Raw genomic sequence first — 19,999 nt, forward strand, 5'->3', positions numbered from 1 at the left:
GTTTTATTGTATACAATAAAAAAACAAGTCTTACAAAATGATCAACACGCAACTACACAACGTTAACATTATACGAGAAGAACCGATAGAAACCACTTGTCCCTAGTTGTAATAAAAGAAAAGATATTCTAATGAACGATCGCTCATCTTCATCCGTTATCTATTGTACGTAAATTTACAATAAATCGTATTTTTACGAAATGCCCACGTAGGGATTTAATTTAAGGAATTTGTAAGGAGAATCAGAAATGTTAAGAATTACATAAAATTTAACACGCGGAATATATTATCCTTAATGATCGTCAATAAGCGCTTGAACTTTGTTATAAATATTGTCAGGAACTAATCGGCGAAAAAATCTACAAAAATTTTTATGCTGACATTATCTGGCAAGTCAAATTTTTAAGATATTGACTCGTGTGCATAGATGCAATCTATACAGTACATAAATTGCATCTATGCGCACGAGTCAATATTTTAAAAACTTTGACTTACACCACTATGGCTTTTACCTCTCCATTTATACAAGAGCTTGTGTTTTAAATTTCATGCAATTTTTAATATTTCTGAATATACCTCCTTATAACTTCCCTAAATATCTATGAGAAGAAGCAATAGAAAATCCTACGTATATAAAAATTATTTTCCCAAGTTTCGTCAATTTGTTCGCAAGAGAAATATAAGCGTAAAACACACTCATAATCCATGTCATCTGCCGCTGCACGTTTAGCGTTCATGAGCACAAAATGTACATTCCGTAATTTTATATGCGACTTTTGCGTCGATATTGCGCAAGAGAATAATTTTAAATTACCGATCTTCGTCAACTAAAGTTTCGGATCAGTTACCGTTAGAATATCGTATTATCGGAAATCAAGACAATGACACGATGCCAGATATACATAGGTGTGACAATGCAGACCTCCGCTCCGCGGTCGATCATTGTATTAAACATTTTCTGTAATTTCCTGCGTCGTTAAAAAAGATTTTACGGTCAAAATGATCGTGGTCGTTCTAATTAACACGTAGTCATAAAGGAACAGATATTTTCATAGAAAACGTACAAGATATAAAAGAAAACAGCTTTAAATTGCATCATAATATAATTCCAAATATTTTAGAGCATATGTTTCATAAACCTATCTTTTCAAACAGGATAATGGCGTGTAAAAGCTCTTCTATTTGCAAAAAAAGCACACAAAAATAATCAATGCGATTTCTCGAATGCTTATCTGGTACATAACGTCGATGACTGATCCAAAACTTGGAGGTATGTATACATGGATGTAATTTGTTCGAACAGCTCAAACGCGGAAATTATGATCGTCAACGTATTTACACATGTATATATATTACAGGATATGCCATCCTTCTCTCTTCTCTCTCATCCTTCTTAATTATACAAGTCTATATAATGACAGGTTTGAACACTCGGTTATAATTATCTTTCTACGATTTTAGATAATATACATATTTTTATACACCCAGTCATGTTTATCTCAATGATAAAATTTATCCTTATAAATGATCGATAGCTTTTCCTATCAGGTAATATTGCAAACTAACTACTGCATTATTGCATTATTGCATACGTGCGACGGTCGATTAATTTCATCCCGCGTACACTGTAAGTAATCCGATTATACTCCTCTTTTATCGTGTTAGACACGTTTATAATATGTTTTGCAGACATTCTCGACACAAAGCGACAGAATATGTCTTTCTGATTAATGGGCATTATGGTCGGTATTCATTGTCAAATCTTATATGCACACGTCTTAAGTTCATCTTTAGATTCTCCGTAGTCAACGAAAGAACATGGAAACTAGTCGTACAGCATCTAAACTTGAGACGATCTTAAATTTAAGATCTGACTATGAATACCGGTCTATAACTTTGGTGTGCTTAAATTTTTATTTACAAAAATACTATAAAAGATACTAAGACGTTTCATGATATTGCAATGTCATTTTCATCACTCTCACAGATGAAAAGTTGAACATAAGTAACGTATGTTATACGCAGTTGCAAATTAATTAGAAAAAAAATTGATTTTCTTAAATATATCATGCTTGCAAAGAGTTACAATATAGCTCTGAATTCGACTTGATAACCGTTTACGAATTCTTTAAAAAAAAAAAAAATGCAACGTTATTATAGCGCTATTATATCACATACGCCAAATGTAACATACATAATATAGCTGCCAATTTTTATTTCTTATAATCTATTAATACATGTTTATGAGAGAAAGCAACATTGGACAGGTGTGTTACGCGCAAAGAAGAAATAAGAAATGAAGGATGTTCCGCATTTTCTACCATTAGCGACAATTTTATTGGACATAAACGAAAATTCTAACGATCTGACGAAGCTATACAAACTTTAATGCAACGCCAATCCTGAATTGGACAACTAAAAATGTGATCGAAAAGATTTGTTACATGTTTGGACATCGCGCGAAGTATAATGTATAAGTTTACAACACAATCAGTCACTGGCCGTATTTTTTATATATCGATACAGCATACATATATATGTGCATTTTTTTGCACAAGTGACAATTCTTTGATCAAAAATTTGTTCTCAAAGTAATACATGAATTACTGGCGAACAGTGCGTCAGAGATGTGAGTAAACGATGGAATTTTATTTTATCCTTTCTTGTGAAGAAAGTCCTTTTTCACGGGAAAAAAAAGACTTAATCAAAGAACTTGCCATTACAATTAATGACGTAGAAATAGAAATCATAAATTTCTTTCGTTAAGAAAATTTTAAGATAAGTAAAATCTTCAACTTATTTGTAACAATCTTTAGTTAGAATCAAGAACATTCGGCTTCTCCGTGAAGCAATATATCACATAACAAATCAAGAATACATTTAATTCTTGATTTCCCATGGTTTTTTTTATCAATCAGAGATAGGTGATATAAATGTTCATTATATGAACACTTATATCCTTTGTCTTTACCGTGCATCACATTACAGCTTTCCCTGCAATAGTTAATGCTAATAAATAAGAATAGTAGCTCTTAAATAAAGATTTTTTTAAATCGATATACACTCTCATGTTCGATACACTTCCGTACGAGTTTCTGCACAGTCTCTACCGCGATGAAATTAAAAATAAAGCTAGATATATATATATTTTTACGGAAATATGAAAACATATTTAAAGAATTTACGTAATTTAAAACAAACAAAAAATTAAAGCTCACTGATCCAGAGAATGATTTTCTCCGAGATAATTTCTATCAATAATTATTTTATTTTTCAATATAAAAATGATCTATATTGACACGTTAGCGATGTACGAACTTAATTATTCAAACCACGATTTATATATGTATTATATGTACATATAAATATATAATATGAATGATATACTTGATGCCTTTGTAAATAAAACTTTTGATGTCTTACGCTTTATATCTGTAGCTCGTGATGAACGTTCAAGTTTTCAAACAAAAATGCTTAAAATTTTGCGAGTCAGATGAGTTTGCAGGATTAGTAAATATATTCCATTGTGTCCAGTATTTTTATCTATTACTCGACTTATCGACCAAAAATAAATTATAAAAACAGTTAACTTGATATAAGAAATAATATCAAGAAATTGATTACGTTACCAACACGATCGTATAAGAACGTTAATGTTTTTTTGTCCATTATTATTATCATTCGTATCATCATCGCTATCTATAAATTTAATAGATAGCGATGAGAGATGTAATAATTGTTTATTTAATATGTTCTATCGTGTGCACGCGTGAATCACACTATCACGAATTACATATATGGCATACGTGCAACTAAAACATAGCGGCAACTTTTCCTTCTTTTGAAACCTAAATATAAAATAAATATCGCAAAACTTCACCTTTTCTCAAGATAGAAAGTGTAATTAAGTAGTAGAAAATGTGGAACCGTATACATATCTATACATGTATTACCATATTGATATAATATATATTAAATATATAACATTCATTAAAAAGGCATATATATATATCAAGTAAAAATATAATTATATGTAATTTCATATATATAATCATATAAATTATATAATATTAACAAAAAGATTCTCACACACGTTGCGTAATCAGCATGATCTTGTGTACAAAGCGACAAAATATATATCTATCTACCAAGAGACCTATTAATGAAAAATAACAAAGTGGCTAAAGCAATTATCCATTTAGCTAAACCACCGGCTGGTGCCAGACGATCTTGCCACTGAGGCAGCCGGACACGAGCAGATAGTGCTTAGGTGAGAATTTCGTGCTAACAACAATATCGGAATGGCCAATGTGCGTCGCTAACTCATGAAGCTGCACAGACTCGTTGGCGGGTGGAACGCAATTAGACAGCTCGGAGCAGTTATTCGAGAACGCCAGTAATCGTACCCCGTAACCGAACGGCGAGCATATCAATCTACCGTCGGCCGAGAAGCACAGTTCCTTGATATAACCGGAACCGACATTGGGTTCCTCGATGTAATGCGTCAACCTGGGCGTGTTCTGGTGGATCTTGTGATTCCTCGGTATCGCGTACATGGTCTGCAAATTTTGGCGGTTTTGCAGATTTTGTACCCGCGTACGGTCGCCGATTATCACAACCGTGTGGGACGACCGAGGAAGATTCACGCTCACGCCGTTATTCGACCTAGGCAGCCAGTCTCTTCTCTCGGTACCGGGATAAAACTGACTCTCCCGTTCCCTGCGAAGTCTAGCCTCCCTGATTGCCACGAGTGCCTCCCACACGTCAGACGTGCTCACATGCAATTCTACGTTACCACTAGTGAAATTGTCGATCATATTACGTCGCCGTAATTCATTGAGCTGAGAACGTGGCCTGGGAGATCTATAGATCCTGTCATCGGCTGACGCATCGTACGCCGAATTGTCGTTATCGTCTACGTGTTGGTCCTCCGGTCTGTCGTCGTCGTCGTGAATCGCGTTTACCCTCGAATCGGCGGCGGCGCTCGTGCTCGAGCTTACCTCGACCATGTCGAAATTCGTTCTCACCGCGTTTCTATCCGGGCGCGGGCTCCTCGACTGGGACCGCAGATTTCTGCGCGCCGTTACCTGCCAGCTATTTCGCGACGATCTGATCGATGACGGCGCGGCGTCCGCGGACACGCGGATAGGCGAATCGAAGGAATTCGATCTTACGTCCGACACGTCGTGTACTATCCGGGCACGATTCCCATTCTCTATCACGAAGGAAGACGTCATTCCCGAGCGCGACGATTGCGACTGAGGGAAGTCCTCGAACTCTTCCATATTTAGACTCGTTAGGCGGCCCTCCTCTCCCTCATTGACTTGTTCCACATTGCTGGACGCCTCACGTTCTTGTATGTCGTGAACACAAGTCCACTGCAGGGTAAAACGTCGATGAGATTTATCAGCAGATAATAAAGTTAATAAACGCAGTGCGCGTGATTTAACACGCGGAAACAAACCTCCGATTTTTCTCCACTGCTGACATTTCGGGACAGGGCGCACCATCCCTGCGGATGAACTTGCAAGCTGGATATCACCTCAGCGTCGTCGCCTATAGGAAAATCGGTAAGAAATTCTACTCTATTATGGGTACGAGTGTGAGCAAAGAGATGTGTGTAACTCGCTGCGACCGGTATGGTAGTTTGAGATAACTGCATTAGCCTGTACATATTTGGCTGCAAGAACAAGACAGTACAATAAGAGCGACCTGAAGTCATCAGGTTTACAATTATCAAAGTGTAATTGGAGAAATAACAAGTACCTTGAATCCTGCCAGATCCTGACTTAGCGTGCTAAGTTTAAGATTATGTATTATGATGAGATATCCTGATGTAGTGCATATTAACATTTTGCTAGTGTCAGGAGTAAGTCTTGTTCGCATTAATCCATTTGTATGAAACACACGATTGTACACAAAGCTATTTTCTGTAAAACTGTAAGACACATTTGCAAAATACATTATTAGAGCCATACAATATGAGATACGAGAAAAAAAGTTACGTGTAATTAAATGTCTTACCTATTAATATCCCAAGTATATATGCTACCGTCAAATCCACTGGTCAATAACAAGCTATCGCTCGGACTGTATTCTATGTTTTTAACCCAATTAGAATGCCCCTGAAGAGTTCTTATCCTTTGCTTCAAGTTCCTGGCGTCCCACAGAGCAACCGTACTGTCGTCCGAACAAGTCGCGAACATACGCTGATCCAGAAACCTAATCGACACAATATTTCACATCTTTACCGTGCCGTCTTCCTTTCCCGCAACTACAGATGATAGAGATCATCTTACAGACCTTACGCAGTTGACGCAGTCATTGTGAGCATTATCTATCGCGTGTATCAATTTCCTACATAATGGGTCAAACATTAAAATACTCTTCTTCTCGCATGCCGCCAGCAAGAGGGACCTGCAACATTGATCAGAGGTCTCGATCAGCGTGACGATCAACGATCGCAACGTGAAACAGATTTAGTGTTTGTTGCTACAGTTGCTATAGTCGCTACTTGCTACTGACCCGTCTGGCGAGTACTCCAAGTTGAATACTCCGCCGTGCCTCGCGGCGGTTAGATTATCCCCATGGTCCCACGAGGTGATGGGCTGGATGGAGGAGTAGAGGGTCTTGTGGAAGTCGTCGCTGTGGCCCAGTGGAAACTTGACACCCAGCTCGCGTTGCCTTAACCAGAGACTGTTCGGCGTCTGCTTGATCCTTATCTTCGGCATCTCTCAGCCAGGTGTTGATCTCAGCCGCATCCAATCGAAGCGCGTCTGGCGAGGCGAGGTGAGCGTCTGGAGCGAGGACGCAAGTCCTCCGGGGACCAGTGAAGGGCCTCGCGAGACCGGAGCTTCGAACGATCCTGTCCTTCGGCAGCCGGACGACCCACCGATCCTCCTCTCTTTTCCGACCTTTCTCCTTTTCGCGGTTGACGCGCTCAGTCGGCACCTTCCCCGTGCCTCGTCGCGGACTCGCGGTGTCCCATGGGGAAAATCGAGAACTCCGACAAAACGGTTCAAGGTTCAACGAGCCGCGGGGAGCTAGGTTAGGATGCGAAAATTCTAACGGCGCGACTGTTACACGTGACTCACCGCGGTCATCGCTGTCCGGCGTTTCGCTCGCGGGTCGCAACGTGATGCGCGGCGTGGCGCGAGAACGGCTACGGGAACGATCCAATAGCCCGTCGTCGTCGTGTCCGACGGAAAAAGGTGCCCGACGGAGTTCAAATCAATTTTAAAAATCTGACATAACACAGACCAGCGCCATCTTTGCTGCTGATCACTGCTGATCGCTCTGCCTCTCTGCGCCTCTGCCTGTCATCGCTGGCATCGACTCCGACCATAGAGATATAAGAATAGAGTGCGCGAGCGAGCTGAAAAAGCGATATAGGAATAGAAAGAGAAAGCTGCGCAGAATAAAAAGAGAAAGCTGCGCATGGGCCCCTTCTGTCTTTGTTTCGCATGCACGCGTAGACAAAGACAGAAAGGGCCTATATGCAGCGTTCTTTTTCTATTCCTATATCGCAGCCTCTTACGTGCTAGCATATGACTCGCGCACTCTATTCTTATATCTCTATGACTCCGACGACTCCGACATCACCGTCGCGAATCGCGATGAGCGCGTCACGCGATTAAAAAGTAAAAAAGAGCAACGTTCTTCAGTGAATTCTGAAACAAGGAAGAGAAAGAGAGAATATTTAACGTGTGTGTGTATGTGTGTGTGAAGTCTTAATTCTTATGCGCGCGTTTTTCCTCTCAATTTATCTTTATTTCTCTTTTTTTATTTATTAATATGTATGTGCAGTCACTGATTCTTACTTAACGTTATAAATATTTATTATACTTTATTATAGAAGCGCGATTAGAATTATTTCCGCAATTTTCATTTAACAAAAAGTAACATGAATTTTATGGATTAAATAGATTGTAGACTGCAAAATTGAGAATAGAAAATTATTTATTTAGCCCTTACACAGTAATCGCTTTTAATAATACAACATATATCATCGGAATTATTCTCTACTGTGCCCCAATTCGCCATATGTCAATAGAACTTCCAGATGATCTTCAATGCGCAATCTATCGATATTCAGCGCATCCGCTCGTGGGGTGAAGTTACCAATTCATTTGAATCTCGCCCATCCATGGCACTACTGCGGCGCATCCACCACCCACGAACTTTGTCGGCGCCGAACGAGCCTTGCGTTTCACGATTATTCGCTCATCTTATCACCACGTCGTGGGTACAATGGAACGTCGGGAAGGCGCACGACAACAACGGCGAGTGTCGCATTGTGTAGGCTTGCGGACTGGATGATTAGCCGCGATTTCCCGATCGGCTCGTGTCCGTCCGTAAACCGCGAAAAGGCCAAGGTAGAGTCATGGCGGCGCGATTCGCGCGGATACATTTATTTCTTATCACTATTATTATTATTTACTATTGTTTAAGCCAGGAAGCTTAAGGAAAAGGGAAAGTTACACATGTATATCTTAGTAGAAGTATCCGAGAACAAATTAACGTATTGATTCCATTTTGCAATTATAATGTGCATTAGATTTCAAGATAATAATATTTATTTAACTTCGGCTACTGCCAAGAAGTAAACTTGGTTTACAATAGGTTCCTTAATATATTCATCCATTCGCACATCGCCAGTCAACCACACCAGAACTAACAAAATTTTGACAGGATCTTCCTCACGCTAAAACTCGTTATTATTTTCTCACTACCGCTCTCACCCATCTTTTCTCATCTCCGCTTCTATCTTTTTCTTTTATCCTTATATATAATTTCTTTTTAATATTCTTTCTTTGGTTGTACCTAGCATTGGATTTCAAGATAATATTTTTATTCATAAGTTTATTATCATGTAACCGAAAAAGAATTTGAAGAATAAGAAAAACAATGTATACATGTATTAAATTAAACATATACATGTAAATCAAAATCACAGAATGTAAAATTGCAAATAAAATTATATTCTCAAATAATCTGGTGCGAATTATAAATCCGTCTTGTGTGCGATTCTGTTACACTTACAAATCGGGATCTTATATGCAATTTTACGGTGTTTTTGAATATATGATAAATTCCCATGACAAATCGATTATAATACAATAATTATTAGGTTTACAATCAAAAATAAAAATTCTCATAATTCTTTCAGGTGGGGATAATACGAAGCTATTGTTCTTCGTCGGACATAACGTCCACGTCGAACTTTAGGCCGGTCCCGTTGAGATGCTTCTCCGTCCATTTATCGAATCGTCGAGCGAGATCCTTCGACATGTGATTCGTCCAATCGCCGACTTTGCCCTTTCTGATGAAATTGAGATTCGGATCATCGTTCGGTTCATCCTTGTCACCTAGCAGCAGTTTTATGTTCACCGATGGATTTTCCACCATTTTGGAAAATTTCAGGTGCTCGCGCAGCCCGATAACTTGTTCGTCCGTTACGGTTTTGCCTAAATATTTCGCTGTCTTCTTAATCGCCGCCACTAGATCCTGCGAAGAGCAACGCGCGTTTTAGTAAGAGAAATCCGCGAAGATTAAAAAAAAAAAACCAAAACAAATGCGTGCTTTACCCGTTTCATTTCTTCATACGTCAGAAACAGCATGTTATCTTGATTTCGCATCTTCCAGAAGGGCAGAACATGATCCCAAAATGGGGCGTACGGCACTAAACAAACATTATTTCTTAAATTTAATTTTAAGGAGGTAATTGTAAGGAGAATAAAAAATGTTGACTTTTTAACATTTCTAATTTTCCTTACAACTTTCTTAATTTTAATGCTAATTTTGATATATTTTTGTTTACATTCTAGAAATGGCGTCATTTTCTAATTCAATAATGCGTGCTTAACGTACCACCATCACGCAGCATCAATTCTGCATAATCGTCAAAGTTTCCATTCAGGCCGTGGAATAGTCGGTAATAATGGTAACAACTGACACAGACGTCTTTTGGATTTCTCGTCAAATAAATTATCTGCGAAAGTGGAAAATCGACATGTTATAAAGGGAATAATCACGATTTTACATTTGTACGTTGCGTCATCACCTTTGGCTTTTTCTCGTGAAGTTGCCTTGGCAATAAGTCCCATGGCAGGTGAGTTTTTATATATCGTGGTCTTGGCATCTTAATTACATTTTTGACGGAGTCGCCTATTAGAGTTTCGAACCAATCATCAAATTTTCCATTGATGTACAGAACCGAAGTTCTACAGAGAGAAAAAATAGGAGAACGATAGGATAACGATTAGGATAACATAATTTTAGAGTTACAAGTGTACAAAATATTAAATCAAATCGACTTACTCGAGAAGAGGACTCCGCTTTAATATGATTGTGCGGGCTTTTTCGTAATCAAAATCGTTGTCGATACACCACGTCATTTCCATTGCCCAGTGACTTCCTAAAATTTATTCGTATCAAGAAGCTACATTTAAGAAAACAAAGGTAACACTTCGATCAAATCCCGATTAACTTAATCAGTGACTAATTTAACCGGCAAAATTGATTCTCCAATTCAGTTATTTTTTCTATGTGTTAAATAGTAAAGGAGTTAGTACTCTGTCCCACACAGCACACTTTATCTGAGGGTCGTCCTACAGATAAAGTGGGATATCTCAATAACCGGTGGATATCCAGTGGATATTTAATATCCGGTGGATATCCAGCGGATGCACAAATGTCCCTCAAAATATCCTGTGCTGTGTGGGGTTCGCATTAACAAAATACCTCAGATATTAATGGATCAATTAATTGCCAATTAAGTTAATTGGCATTTGATCCAAGTCACCCTAATTACGTTATTATGTGGAATTAATTGCAATTTATCTCAGTTTTTTGTATCGCTCGTGATCCAGAATGTCGCGTTTCGATTTTTTCTTCCTTTTTTTAATAATTGTGCAACCACGTTTACTTAAAATTACGCGCGTTACTGATTGTGAGATATTCACCAGTTCGAGGAGACGAGATCATCCAAATGTCATCCTCGTACACCGGCATGTCACGTATGTTCTGCGCGTAGAAAATAAATCTCGCCGGTAACAAGCAACCACTAGGTTGTACCTTCACAAGACTGGGCTTCCTCCCCCCGAATATCTCGTCTGACTTTTCTCCCGTCTCATCGTCCCTAGTCGAGAACACGATCGACCTTTTACTCACTGCAAAAAAAAAATGCAATACAAAGTCAAAGCAGTGATGGTTTAAAAAAAAAAGGCACTCGACTGACAATTTTATATCTGATACTCACTTGTTCTTCGATTTTTATATTATGCAGATATGAAGATGCGCAAATCTAACGTGACCTCAAGTACAGACTGCACACACTCGGATGCTGTTACACACGCGACTCGCAGAGAAACGAATGTACCCGGCCGTTTGAATCCGATGACCCATATGCACTATCGGGGCTGGGATACTTTTTACCGGTCCTTCTCCTATTTCCTGTTTACGATGACTTTCTTACTTTTATATTTGCAACGTAAATAACGTCGTCAATTCTGCTCATTATTTGCATTGAACAAGAGCATGTAGCAATATGCGTAAATATATCACGTGATTCTTTATCGCGAGTACATTTACATTGCAAATATATTTACAACAAATTCATTTGTTATTTTTTGTTTATATAACTATTGATTTTTTTCTATTTGAATCCACTGTGTGTATGTGTGTGTGCGACCTCGCCGTTTCCTAATTTGCTTCCTGAAATAATTAAGAATTATATATCATCATAAGTTACGGAGTTAGATGTGCTAGGATTTCAACAACTCTCAGTTTATAAATAATTTTATTCATAGGGAGTTTTAAATTCAATTAACAGATTATAGACTGCAAAATTAAAAACAGAAATAGAATAGTTATTTGTGTAACAAGTGCTGTAAGTTGGAAATTGGACGTGCGGAGTGGACGCACGAGCCGGAGGCGATAGGAGGGCCTATCATTACGCGCGTAATGTGCCACTTTCCACGCACGTGTGATGTAGAATTATATTCAGCGTAAATAATGTATGATTTATAACTTCTTGCAGTATTCATTATTCAATGGATTTGCATATATGCTAAGAAAAACGATATTGGTTGCTTTCCATTTACATCAAAACTCAGATAATTCTCATTTGTGACGTCATAACTCAGTTAAATGCACGTTCTTTTTGCATGCTGGCAAATGAGATTCAACCGAGTTTTTATCCACAATCGAGACCTGTATTACATTATGCGATAGCTTTGTCACCAAAATAAGCAGCTAAATATTACAAAATGACATATCTTACCTGAGTATAAAATACTCACATAACTCAGTGGTGACTCAGATCACTTTGAGTGCAAATGGAAAGCAAATAGATATATTCTAATACTATTCTGATACTATTCAAACATTTATTTCACCGTGTTGACATTTGTATCTTATTATCGACATTTTTATATCAAGTTTAGAAAAAAGAGAAGGGAGAACATTCTCTTAATAGAAATATGCGAGAACAAATATATCGAGCACACTTATTTAGACGATTTATAATTCACGCTAGAATTCAGAATAGAATTTGATTTATAATATAAGCTTATCATCCAATTATCTAATACAAAATACGAAAAATATTTGAAGAACCAGAAATACAATCATGAATTGAAATCTGGCACAAGCGATATCTTCATTTTTTTTATATCCCGCTGAGATAACTCTTCATCAAACGTAAGCCGTCGTCGAAAGATTACGCGGCAGGAAATGTAAAGCGCGAGCGATATTTAAGCATGTTTGAATTATTTGCGAAGTTATTAACTTTCTCTGTCGAGCGAAGATTTCACTTTCAGAGAAAGTCAACCGGCTGCATTATTCTTATCGGGAGCTGATTGCACATCGAGTGCATTATTCCTGTGCATTCCGCGTGATCGAAAACATCGTTTTTTTTTCGACAACAAAAGATTATTTTTATAGACAGTAATGCAATGCGTTATGCGTTAGCGAATTTGCTTGTAGCGAATTTAAGAGAGCTGCGAAGCAGAGGCGTCTCGTCTCCATTTTTGCCTTTATTATTTTCGCGATAAGAAGCGTTTTTATTATCATATCATCATGAGAATAGAGAGGCGATTGCCGATTGGAAAACTGATTAGCTTCAACCGGAAAACAATATAGAGTAAAAATCGAGAGATTCCACATTCGAGTCATGGTTAAAAAAAAATTTTTTTTACTAATAGCGAGAAAACTGTTAAAAAAAAACTAAAGAAGGACAGGAGGCCGAAAGTGTACGCGCAAAAATAAAAAAATATAGCTTTAACGCGCGTTTTGTTGTACAGCTGCAATAACGACAAAGTAGAGGTTTAGAAAACTTTATATCGTTTTTTTTTTCAAAAAAGAAAAGAGTCGATCAAAAGTTAAAAAGAGAAAAATAGACAAATATTTGCATTGTTAAAAATCGAAGATGCAAGGTGCGCGGAAACTCGAGAAATCGCGCGAGCGCGCGCGGAAGCATGCGCGCGGGCGCGTCACGTGACACTCCCACCCCGCCCGCGACGATCACGTGGTTTATTGATTGCCGTCTGTGATTTACGTGTGCGCTATCGAGATAGGTATATCGCCGATGCATTCGAATCGGATGCGCCCGTTCGCCGACGAATGACCGTTCATGTCACGGGTGAGTCCCCGCCGATCATCGTGAGATCCGTCCCGGAGATTCGCCGCGACTGTCTGAACGCGACGATCGCGCGCTTTCGGTGCGTCGCCCACCTCTTGGAGGTTATGTTTCGTTTGTGCGTGTCTCGTTGACGTGTGCATTTACGAGTGCCCATATATGTATGCGCACGTGTATGTGTGTCTGTGTGTATGTGCGTGCTCGCAATTCCGTGTTCTTCAGTTCTTGTAAACGTTCGCGAACGTGCGTATTGAGAGAGAGAAAGATCAAGGAAACGCACGACCGTTGTCCTTTTACGACGAGCAACCTTGAAGGAATGGAGAACCCGTGCGACTTCCCATTCGTTTTTTTACTCTCACGTAGGATACTTTCCTCGCGTATTATCTTACCCTCGAGATTTGATCAGTTGTATCAGTTTTTTTACATTTTTTTTTAATCAAATTAAATTCTATCAAGATTACGTTTAACTGCCGTTGTATTTATCGGTTCGAAGGCGAATGCATTGTTAGGAGTTGGAACAAAGGACTTGCGACGTTCAGTATTCTTTCGACAAGTGTCACTTTAGTTTCAGTAAATAATAAGCTTGTTCTTTGTAGCTGAGCTTCTTGTACTTTGCATTTGTTCTTCCTTTTTATTTAACGTCTGACTATGTCCATTTTAAGAATAGGAAGAATTAACATTGTACAGCTTGTAAATAATAGACCTAATTATATTTGTAATTGTTGGCCTGCAATTATTCCAGTGTCAATTTGGAGTGTGTTTTATCCTGAGATTTCTTTCAGGTCTATGAATCGGAAGGAGCGGTGCTGCGATTGAACCGCTTCGGCAAGTGGGCAATGTGGATTGGCAACAGCCATCGCTGGAACTTTTCCATGGATCAGTTATTTCACGATCTTATTCACGAATGTAAATACGTGGCACCGGGGGCGCAACTCACTTACGCGTTGAGGAACGCGTTGGAGAAGAACAAGAAAGAGGTGCGGAAGGAAATTGTGTCTCGCGTGAAGGATGGCTGCGCCCCGTTGTTCATCGCCTGCAAGCGGGGCCACGTGGAGATCGTCGAGTACCTCATAAAGAAGTGTGACGCGGACATCGAACAAAGAGGAAAGTACGAAGTGCCGGACGACAGGTCGGTTCACTGTGTCACTCCGCTGTGGTGCGCCGCGGTGTCCGGAAACTTGGAAGTTATAAAATGCCTTATAGCTCATGGAGCTGACGTCAATGCAGTCTCCGATTCTGGATCCACTCCTGTTAGATCTGCGTGTTTCATGACACACATGGGTAACGCATTACAATATAATTTGTATTTGTAGAATATAATTGAGAAAGAAGAGAAAATAAGTGGATAAAAATAATGTATCGTATATTTCTTGAGAAACATTTTTGTTGAAACGGATATATGTTTCTGTATATGTAAATTATATTTCTCTAAATAATTAGACTAATGAAAAGGAGAGAAGTTTCAAACAGAGAAATGATAATTGGAATATAATTTATTCTACTTTTGTAACAATGACACGTCTGGTTCTTTATCCACTTGTCCTCTTCCACTTGTCAATTAAAATAATACAACGCAGTGATAATTACTCTCAAAGTATTAAGTAAATATTTTACAATCAGAGCAGTCAGCAATATATATCTGCAATTAAATTAAATTAGAATATGATCTAAGAATATGAGAATATTACAGTAAGTAGGTCTAGGTCGGATCTACTTTTAGATTGTTTGCAAGTGCCGCAACATGTGCTAATTACTCCGTGAAATTATTATTAAAGGAATCAAGTACATATTATAATCGAGTGTATACTTCACTCAATTTTTGTATTTGTACAAAATTTGATAATTATTAATGTAATTTGCTAATGCTAAAGAAACATTTGCTTATTACTAAATACATTTTTCTCCGTATAACATAATTTAATCTTAGGTGTAGCAAGCACAGTTGTTTACACTTAGATAATATAAGTTATCTGGATTAATCTCAAAGGGATCAATAGAATGAATGTAGGTAACATATTTTTCAGACATTGTCTCTTATTTAGTGGAAAACGGCGCCGACATATTAAAAGCGAATTATAATGGCGGAACATGTTTAATAAATTCTGTACAAAGCGTGGAGTTATGTACTTTTCTGTTGGAACACGGCGCGGATGTGAATGCCACTGACATTCAGAACAAAACTGCCTTGCATTATGCTATTCAAGAGCACAGACTTCAAACTACCAAACTGCTCTTAGAACATAATGCAGACCCTCATCTTCGATCTCGTTATAACGATGATGCCCTCCAGACTGCTTGCCTTAAAGGAGCCATTCAAATATTTGATTATTTAGGTGAGATAATTTATTCAATGTAATATTGGAACATAGTTAAGTTTCATTCATACAATAAGAAAATTACGCTGTTGCATTGTCTTATGATATATGGGCATGTGTGATTTTAGTGGAAAGCGTATCGTATTCTGCGGAAAGATTGGCAGACGCAAACGAGCTGATGGGATCTACATTTTTCGACGATCACAACGACACGCACATGGCGTTGCAATATTGGAGGACGGCGATGATTCTCAGAATGGTCAACTCGGATGACGGAGTGCCTTTGCCAAAGAGACCTGTGTTATCAAAACGGGAAGCTTATAAAAACGCCACGGAGTTTACGAATTTGGATGAGTTAAGCGCTATCTCGCTTGACTTGGATGCAATAAGAATACAAAGCCTGCTGATATGCGAGAGGATATTAGGTCCGCATCACAAGGATACCCTCTTCCGGCTGATGTTCAGAGGTGCATCGTATGCAGACGCGTTAAGGTAAATATTTTAGCTTTTTAAAATATTATTGTATAATATTTTATATTTTATTACGTCGGTTTTCTTTTCTAGATATCAGCATTGTATAGATCTGTGGCGTCGCGCGTTAGAAATTAGGGTAGAAAAGGATTCGGTACGTAAAACATATTAACATCTTGTATATAATTATATGTATGGAGAAAAATTAATTAAATTCTATTAACGCTTTTTGCAGATCTTGTACGCAGATACTTGCTTTACCGCACAAGCTCTGGTAAGGCTTATGGTAGATCTGAATGAGAAAACGTTGGAAGTGATGGATCGTAATCGGGAAAAGCAGGAACCACGATTTTTCGATGTAGTAGCGATATTTAAATTACTTTCCAGCCAACTAACGGAGGCTAGAGAGTTGCTAGAGGTATATGTTATATTTGCGTATATTATATATCTATAATATAGAGAATTAATTATATGTGTTGCACATTGATATATTTGTTGACAATTATACAAATTTAAATATTACAGAAGCGTCCCGTGCATAAGAGACAAAGAGATAGTTATGAACGTATTCTGAAATGCGTGACGCATCTTATTTACCTATTAGTAGAAACTGCGAGTTCTGACGAGGAGAAAGCTTTAATGTATCAACTAGTCCGTGGTTTAGTGAAACAAAATCCAAGATCGGTTTATACAGAGGACACGCTTCTCCATTTCTGCGTTTCTAGTTTAAATACGATTAATTCTAGTTATTTTACGTCTGCCGACGATATGCACGTAAGCATGAACCTCTTACGTACTAATTAATATTCTGTAATCTGTAATTAAAAAATTTGTGTTCCTTTGATGCTCTTTTTTTATGAAAAAATCAACCATAAACTAAATATATGTGAAGGAAATATATGTATAAAATAATATATGTATATGGTATATAATTTTCAGGCAATCTTTCCACGTTTGGATGTTGTTAAATTACTCTTGGACTGCGGGGCGTACGTTGATGCCAGAAATATATTGCGGTCAACGCCTTTACATATAGCAAGTAACGCATATAACTTCCACAACCCTGTAAGTATTTTTTAAACATATATATTTCTCTTAATTTTATAAATCGAACTTTACGACTTACATTAAGAACTTCTGTTTGTAACAGCTGATAAAATTGTTGTTGGATTATGGCGCGCACTTAGATACGCCAAATAGAGCGGGTGATACACCAGCGCGACTGATATCCTCTAACCCACTAAATAGCGTGAACCTCCTTAATTATACTAGCCTTCAATGTTTAGCTGCACAGGCTGTTTGTAAATATGGAATCCGTAGTATGGAGTTGCCTGTTACGTTACGTTATTTCCTGGAACTTCATAGAGAAATTGATAATGATTACAATATTTTGAAATAATTATTGGACGTTTATTAAGAACAACCGTGCAATGTATTTTGTTATAATTCCGAAAAGTCCGACAATATCAAAGGATTCACATATAACAAATGAACAGTGATGTATATTACTTGTAATTAGTTAACGCAAATTATAAGTAAATTATAGATGAAACGTAACGTGATGTTATAAAATTGCGAAATGTAACATCAATATCGAAATTTTAATTATAAAGAAAGTACTATTTTTAGAATCCTAACTTCTATTAAGTATGATCTAAATTGTAAATACGATCGCGCGCAACTTAAGACGTTAAAATGAAAAGACTGAGTGAGAAGAGAATGCTTCTATAAAAACTAATTTTCTCGATTAGGTACTTTGCAATATGTAAAATATCGTTTTTAATACTTCTGTACAGCGACTCTCGTAATCTAATTAAATATTAAGAGCTCTTGCAATCTTAGACAGCTATATTTAGGTATTGCAAGTTATCGCTTAAGAGAAATCTGCACTCAAAAATTATTATGCACATTATACTGATAAAAAAATACTCTCTGCGCAGTGAAAAATATGAACATCGACACCAATATGATGAATTGTCAGGCACATTAAAGTTTAGATTTTTAGATCCTCTGAAATCCTCAATCTTGTTTTCTTACGAACAATAGCTACATAGAAATAAGAAAGAACACTATCTGCAATAATTTTACTCTATTGATAAATTACTCATCTTAGAAAAAGAGCTACATTAAAAAGATTTTCGAAAATAAACTGTCATTACGTATGGTGCTTTTTTATATATACATATTTGTCTAATGGAAAGATTGATTTTTCCATGGATTTTCAGAATATTATCCAATGGTTTCATTTTTTAAACCATTGATATAGGAACTGTAATAGAGTGCCTTTATATTTTATATTAATTCTACTAAATGTTCTTTTTGTGATTCGGATGTTGATGAAACGTCTATTGATAACGTCTAAATATCAGCCGCGAATACAAGTATAGCACCGGTTTACGGCACGTCTTTCATCCCCTTTTTTCATCGGGCTATGGAAGTTGCTACAATTTAGATTTTATACTTAAAAAGTTTGATTGTATCAAGCTTCTCGCGCTTTTTCTATCCTTTCTTTCCATCCAAATGTATATTTCCCTTTTCTACCGCTGTATAAATTATATTTCTAATTATTGTTTTTGTCACATCAAGATTATATACATATAAGAGTAAATATATCTTCAAATTTTGATGATATCGAGCGGTTCTAAAGAATCATTAAAATTGAATTCATCGTGTTCGATCAAAATATATCACATTTTTTAATTAAATTTGTAATTACATTATATTGCTAGCTGTTATTCAGGTTTATTTATCAACATTCGAGTCCTAGTTACTAAGGCTTTTCGGTTTTACTTACTAATTTATTTTTTCATGTATTTAAATTTGTTATTACCTGCAACGTGAAGATTATAAAAATAATAATATATATTTGAAGGGCTGAAAAACTAACGATCACACAACGTTGATTTTGAGACGTGCAATGTTGAAGTTAATACACAATTATAAAAATTGTACACTGATAGCGATATCGTAACACAGAAACAATAATGTAACATGTAATATTTGCAACCAGCCTTAAAAATTTAGTCTAAATTGTAACAAAAAATGGACTTGCTTTTCGTGTATTTAAGCGTTTTATTTGGAATTATAAGGATATGCCACATGAGATGTCAATAAAAGTAAACAGCGAGATTTATCGATACTTTTTGCATAAGAATCTATAAACTACACTACCGACCACATGTCTCACACGTAAAGCTATCACAAATGTTTGTTGTAAACAAATGGTAAGATATTACAACTTATTGTACATTAATTACACAATATATAAGCGAGAATATTAATTGATATGAAATTGAGAACAAATGCGTATTGTGTATATAAATAAATAAACAATTGAAATAAATGATATGTTCTTGTATGGCCCAATACGATTTGCATCTGCGAAACTTTTGTAATGCGGTTTTCAAAAAAATTTTTGAATTATTACAATTGGCACTTCATTTAAAGTCAAGTACGTAAATATTAAAAGTATACTCACATCGATTTTCTCACTGTTCAATACCAAACATGAGACGTATCGCATATGTAATGTTAATTAACGGTATACAAAATAAAAGTTATTGCGACAACTTGA

General features: G+C 37.0%; 3 protein-coding genes across 7 annotated transcripts; 1 reads left to right on the forward strand and 2 right to left on the reverse strand.

Moving 5' to 3' along the window:
• Window positions 1-4,005: 4,005 nt before the first annotated feature.
• On the reverse strand, window positions 4,006-7,318 carry LOC112461146 (DDB1- and CUL4-associated factor 10). The gene is made up of 6 exons (XM_025026280.1): window positions 6,526-7,318; window positions 6,304-6,417; window positions 6,025-6,222; window positions 5,767-5,938; window positions 5,465-5,680; window positions 4,006-5,378 (listed from the first exon to the last, which is right to left on the reverse strand). The coding sequence occupies exons 1-6, from the start codon at window positions 6,729-6,731 to the stop codon at window positions 4,203-4,205; spliced, it is 2,082 nt and encodes a 693-aa protein (XP_024882048.1). The 5' UTR covers window positions 6,732-7,318; the 3' UTR covers window positions 4,006-4,202.
• Window positions 7,319-8,558: 1,240 nt separating this feature from the next.
• On the reverse strand, window positions 8,559-11,453 carry LOC112461151 (sulfotransferase family cytosolic 1B member 1-like). The gene is made up of 7 exons (XM_025026293.1): window positions 11,261-11,453; window positions 10,965-11,171; window positions 10,321-10,417; window positions 10,064-10,223; window positions 9,871-9,991; window positions 9,588-9,682; window positions 8,559-9,507 (listed from the first exon to the last, which is right to left on the reverse strand). Coding segments are annotated over exons 1-7 (1,002 nt in total). The 5' UTR covers window positions 11,262-11,453; the 3' UTR covers window positions 8,559-9,186.
• Window positions 11,454-13,548: 2,095 nt separating this feature from the next.
• LOC112461123 (protein fem-1 homolog A) lies at window positions 13,549-19,999 on the forward strand. 5 transcript variants are annotated; one of them, XM_025026234.1, is made up of 9 exons: window positions 13,549-13,642; window positions 14,422-14,920; window positions 15,664-15,972; window positions 16,083-16,446; window positions 16,519-16,579; window positions 16,661-16,843; window positions 16,951-17,199; window positions 17,365-17,490; window positions 17,576-19,999. In XM_025026234.1, exons 1-9 carry the CDS (start codon window positions 13,634-13,636, stop codon window positions 17,822-17,824), a joined length of 2,049 nt encoding a protein of 682 aa, XP_024882002.1. In that variant the 5' UTR covers window positions 13,549-13,633; the 3' UTR covers window positions 17,825-19,999. The 5 variants fall into 5 exon arrangements, with proteins under 5 accessions (XP_024882002.1, XP_024882004.1, XP_024882005.1 ...); XM_025026236.1 differs by having other exon boundaries at window positions 13,634-13,721; XM_025026237.1 differs by lacking the exon at window positions 13,549-13,642 and adding an exon at window positions 13,736-13,757.

Source organism: Temnothorax curvispinosus, unplaced genomic scaffold, assembly GCF_003070985.1.
Source record: "Temnothorax curvispinosus isolate PA1 unplaced genomic scaffold, ASM307098v1 QBEX01011098.1, whole genome shotgun sequence".
In the NCBI taxonomy this organism is placed as follows: domain Eukaryota; kingdom Metazoa; phylum Arthropoda; class Insecta; order Hymenoptera; family Formicidae; genus Temnothorax; species Temnothorax curvispinosus.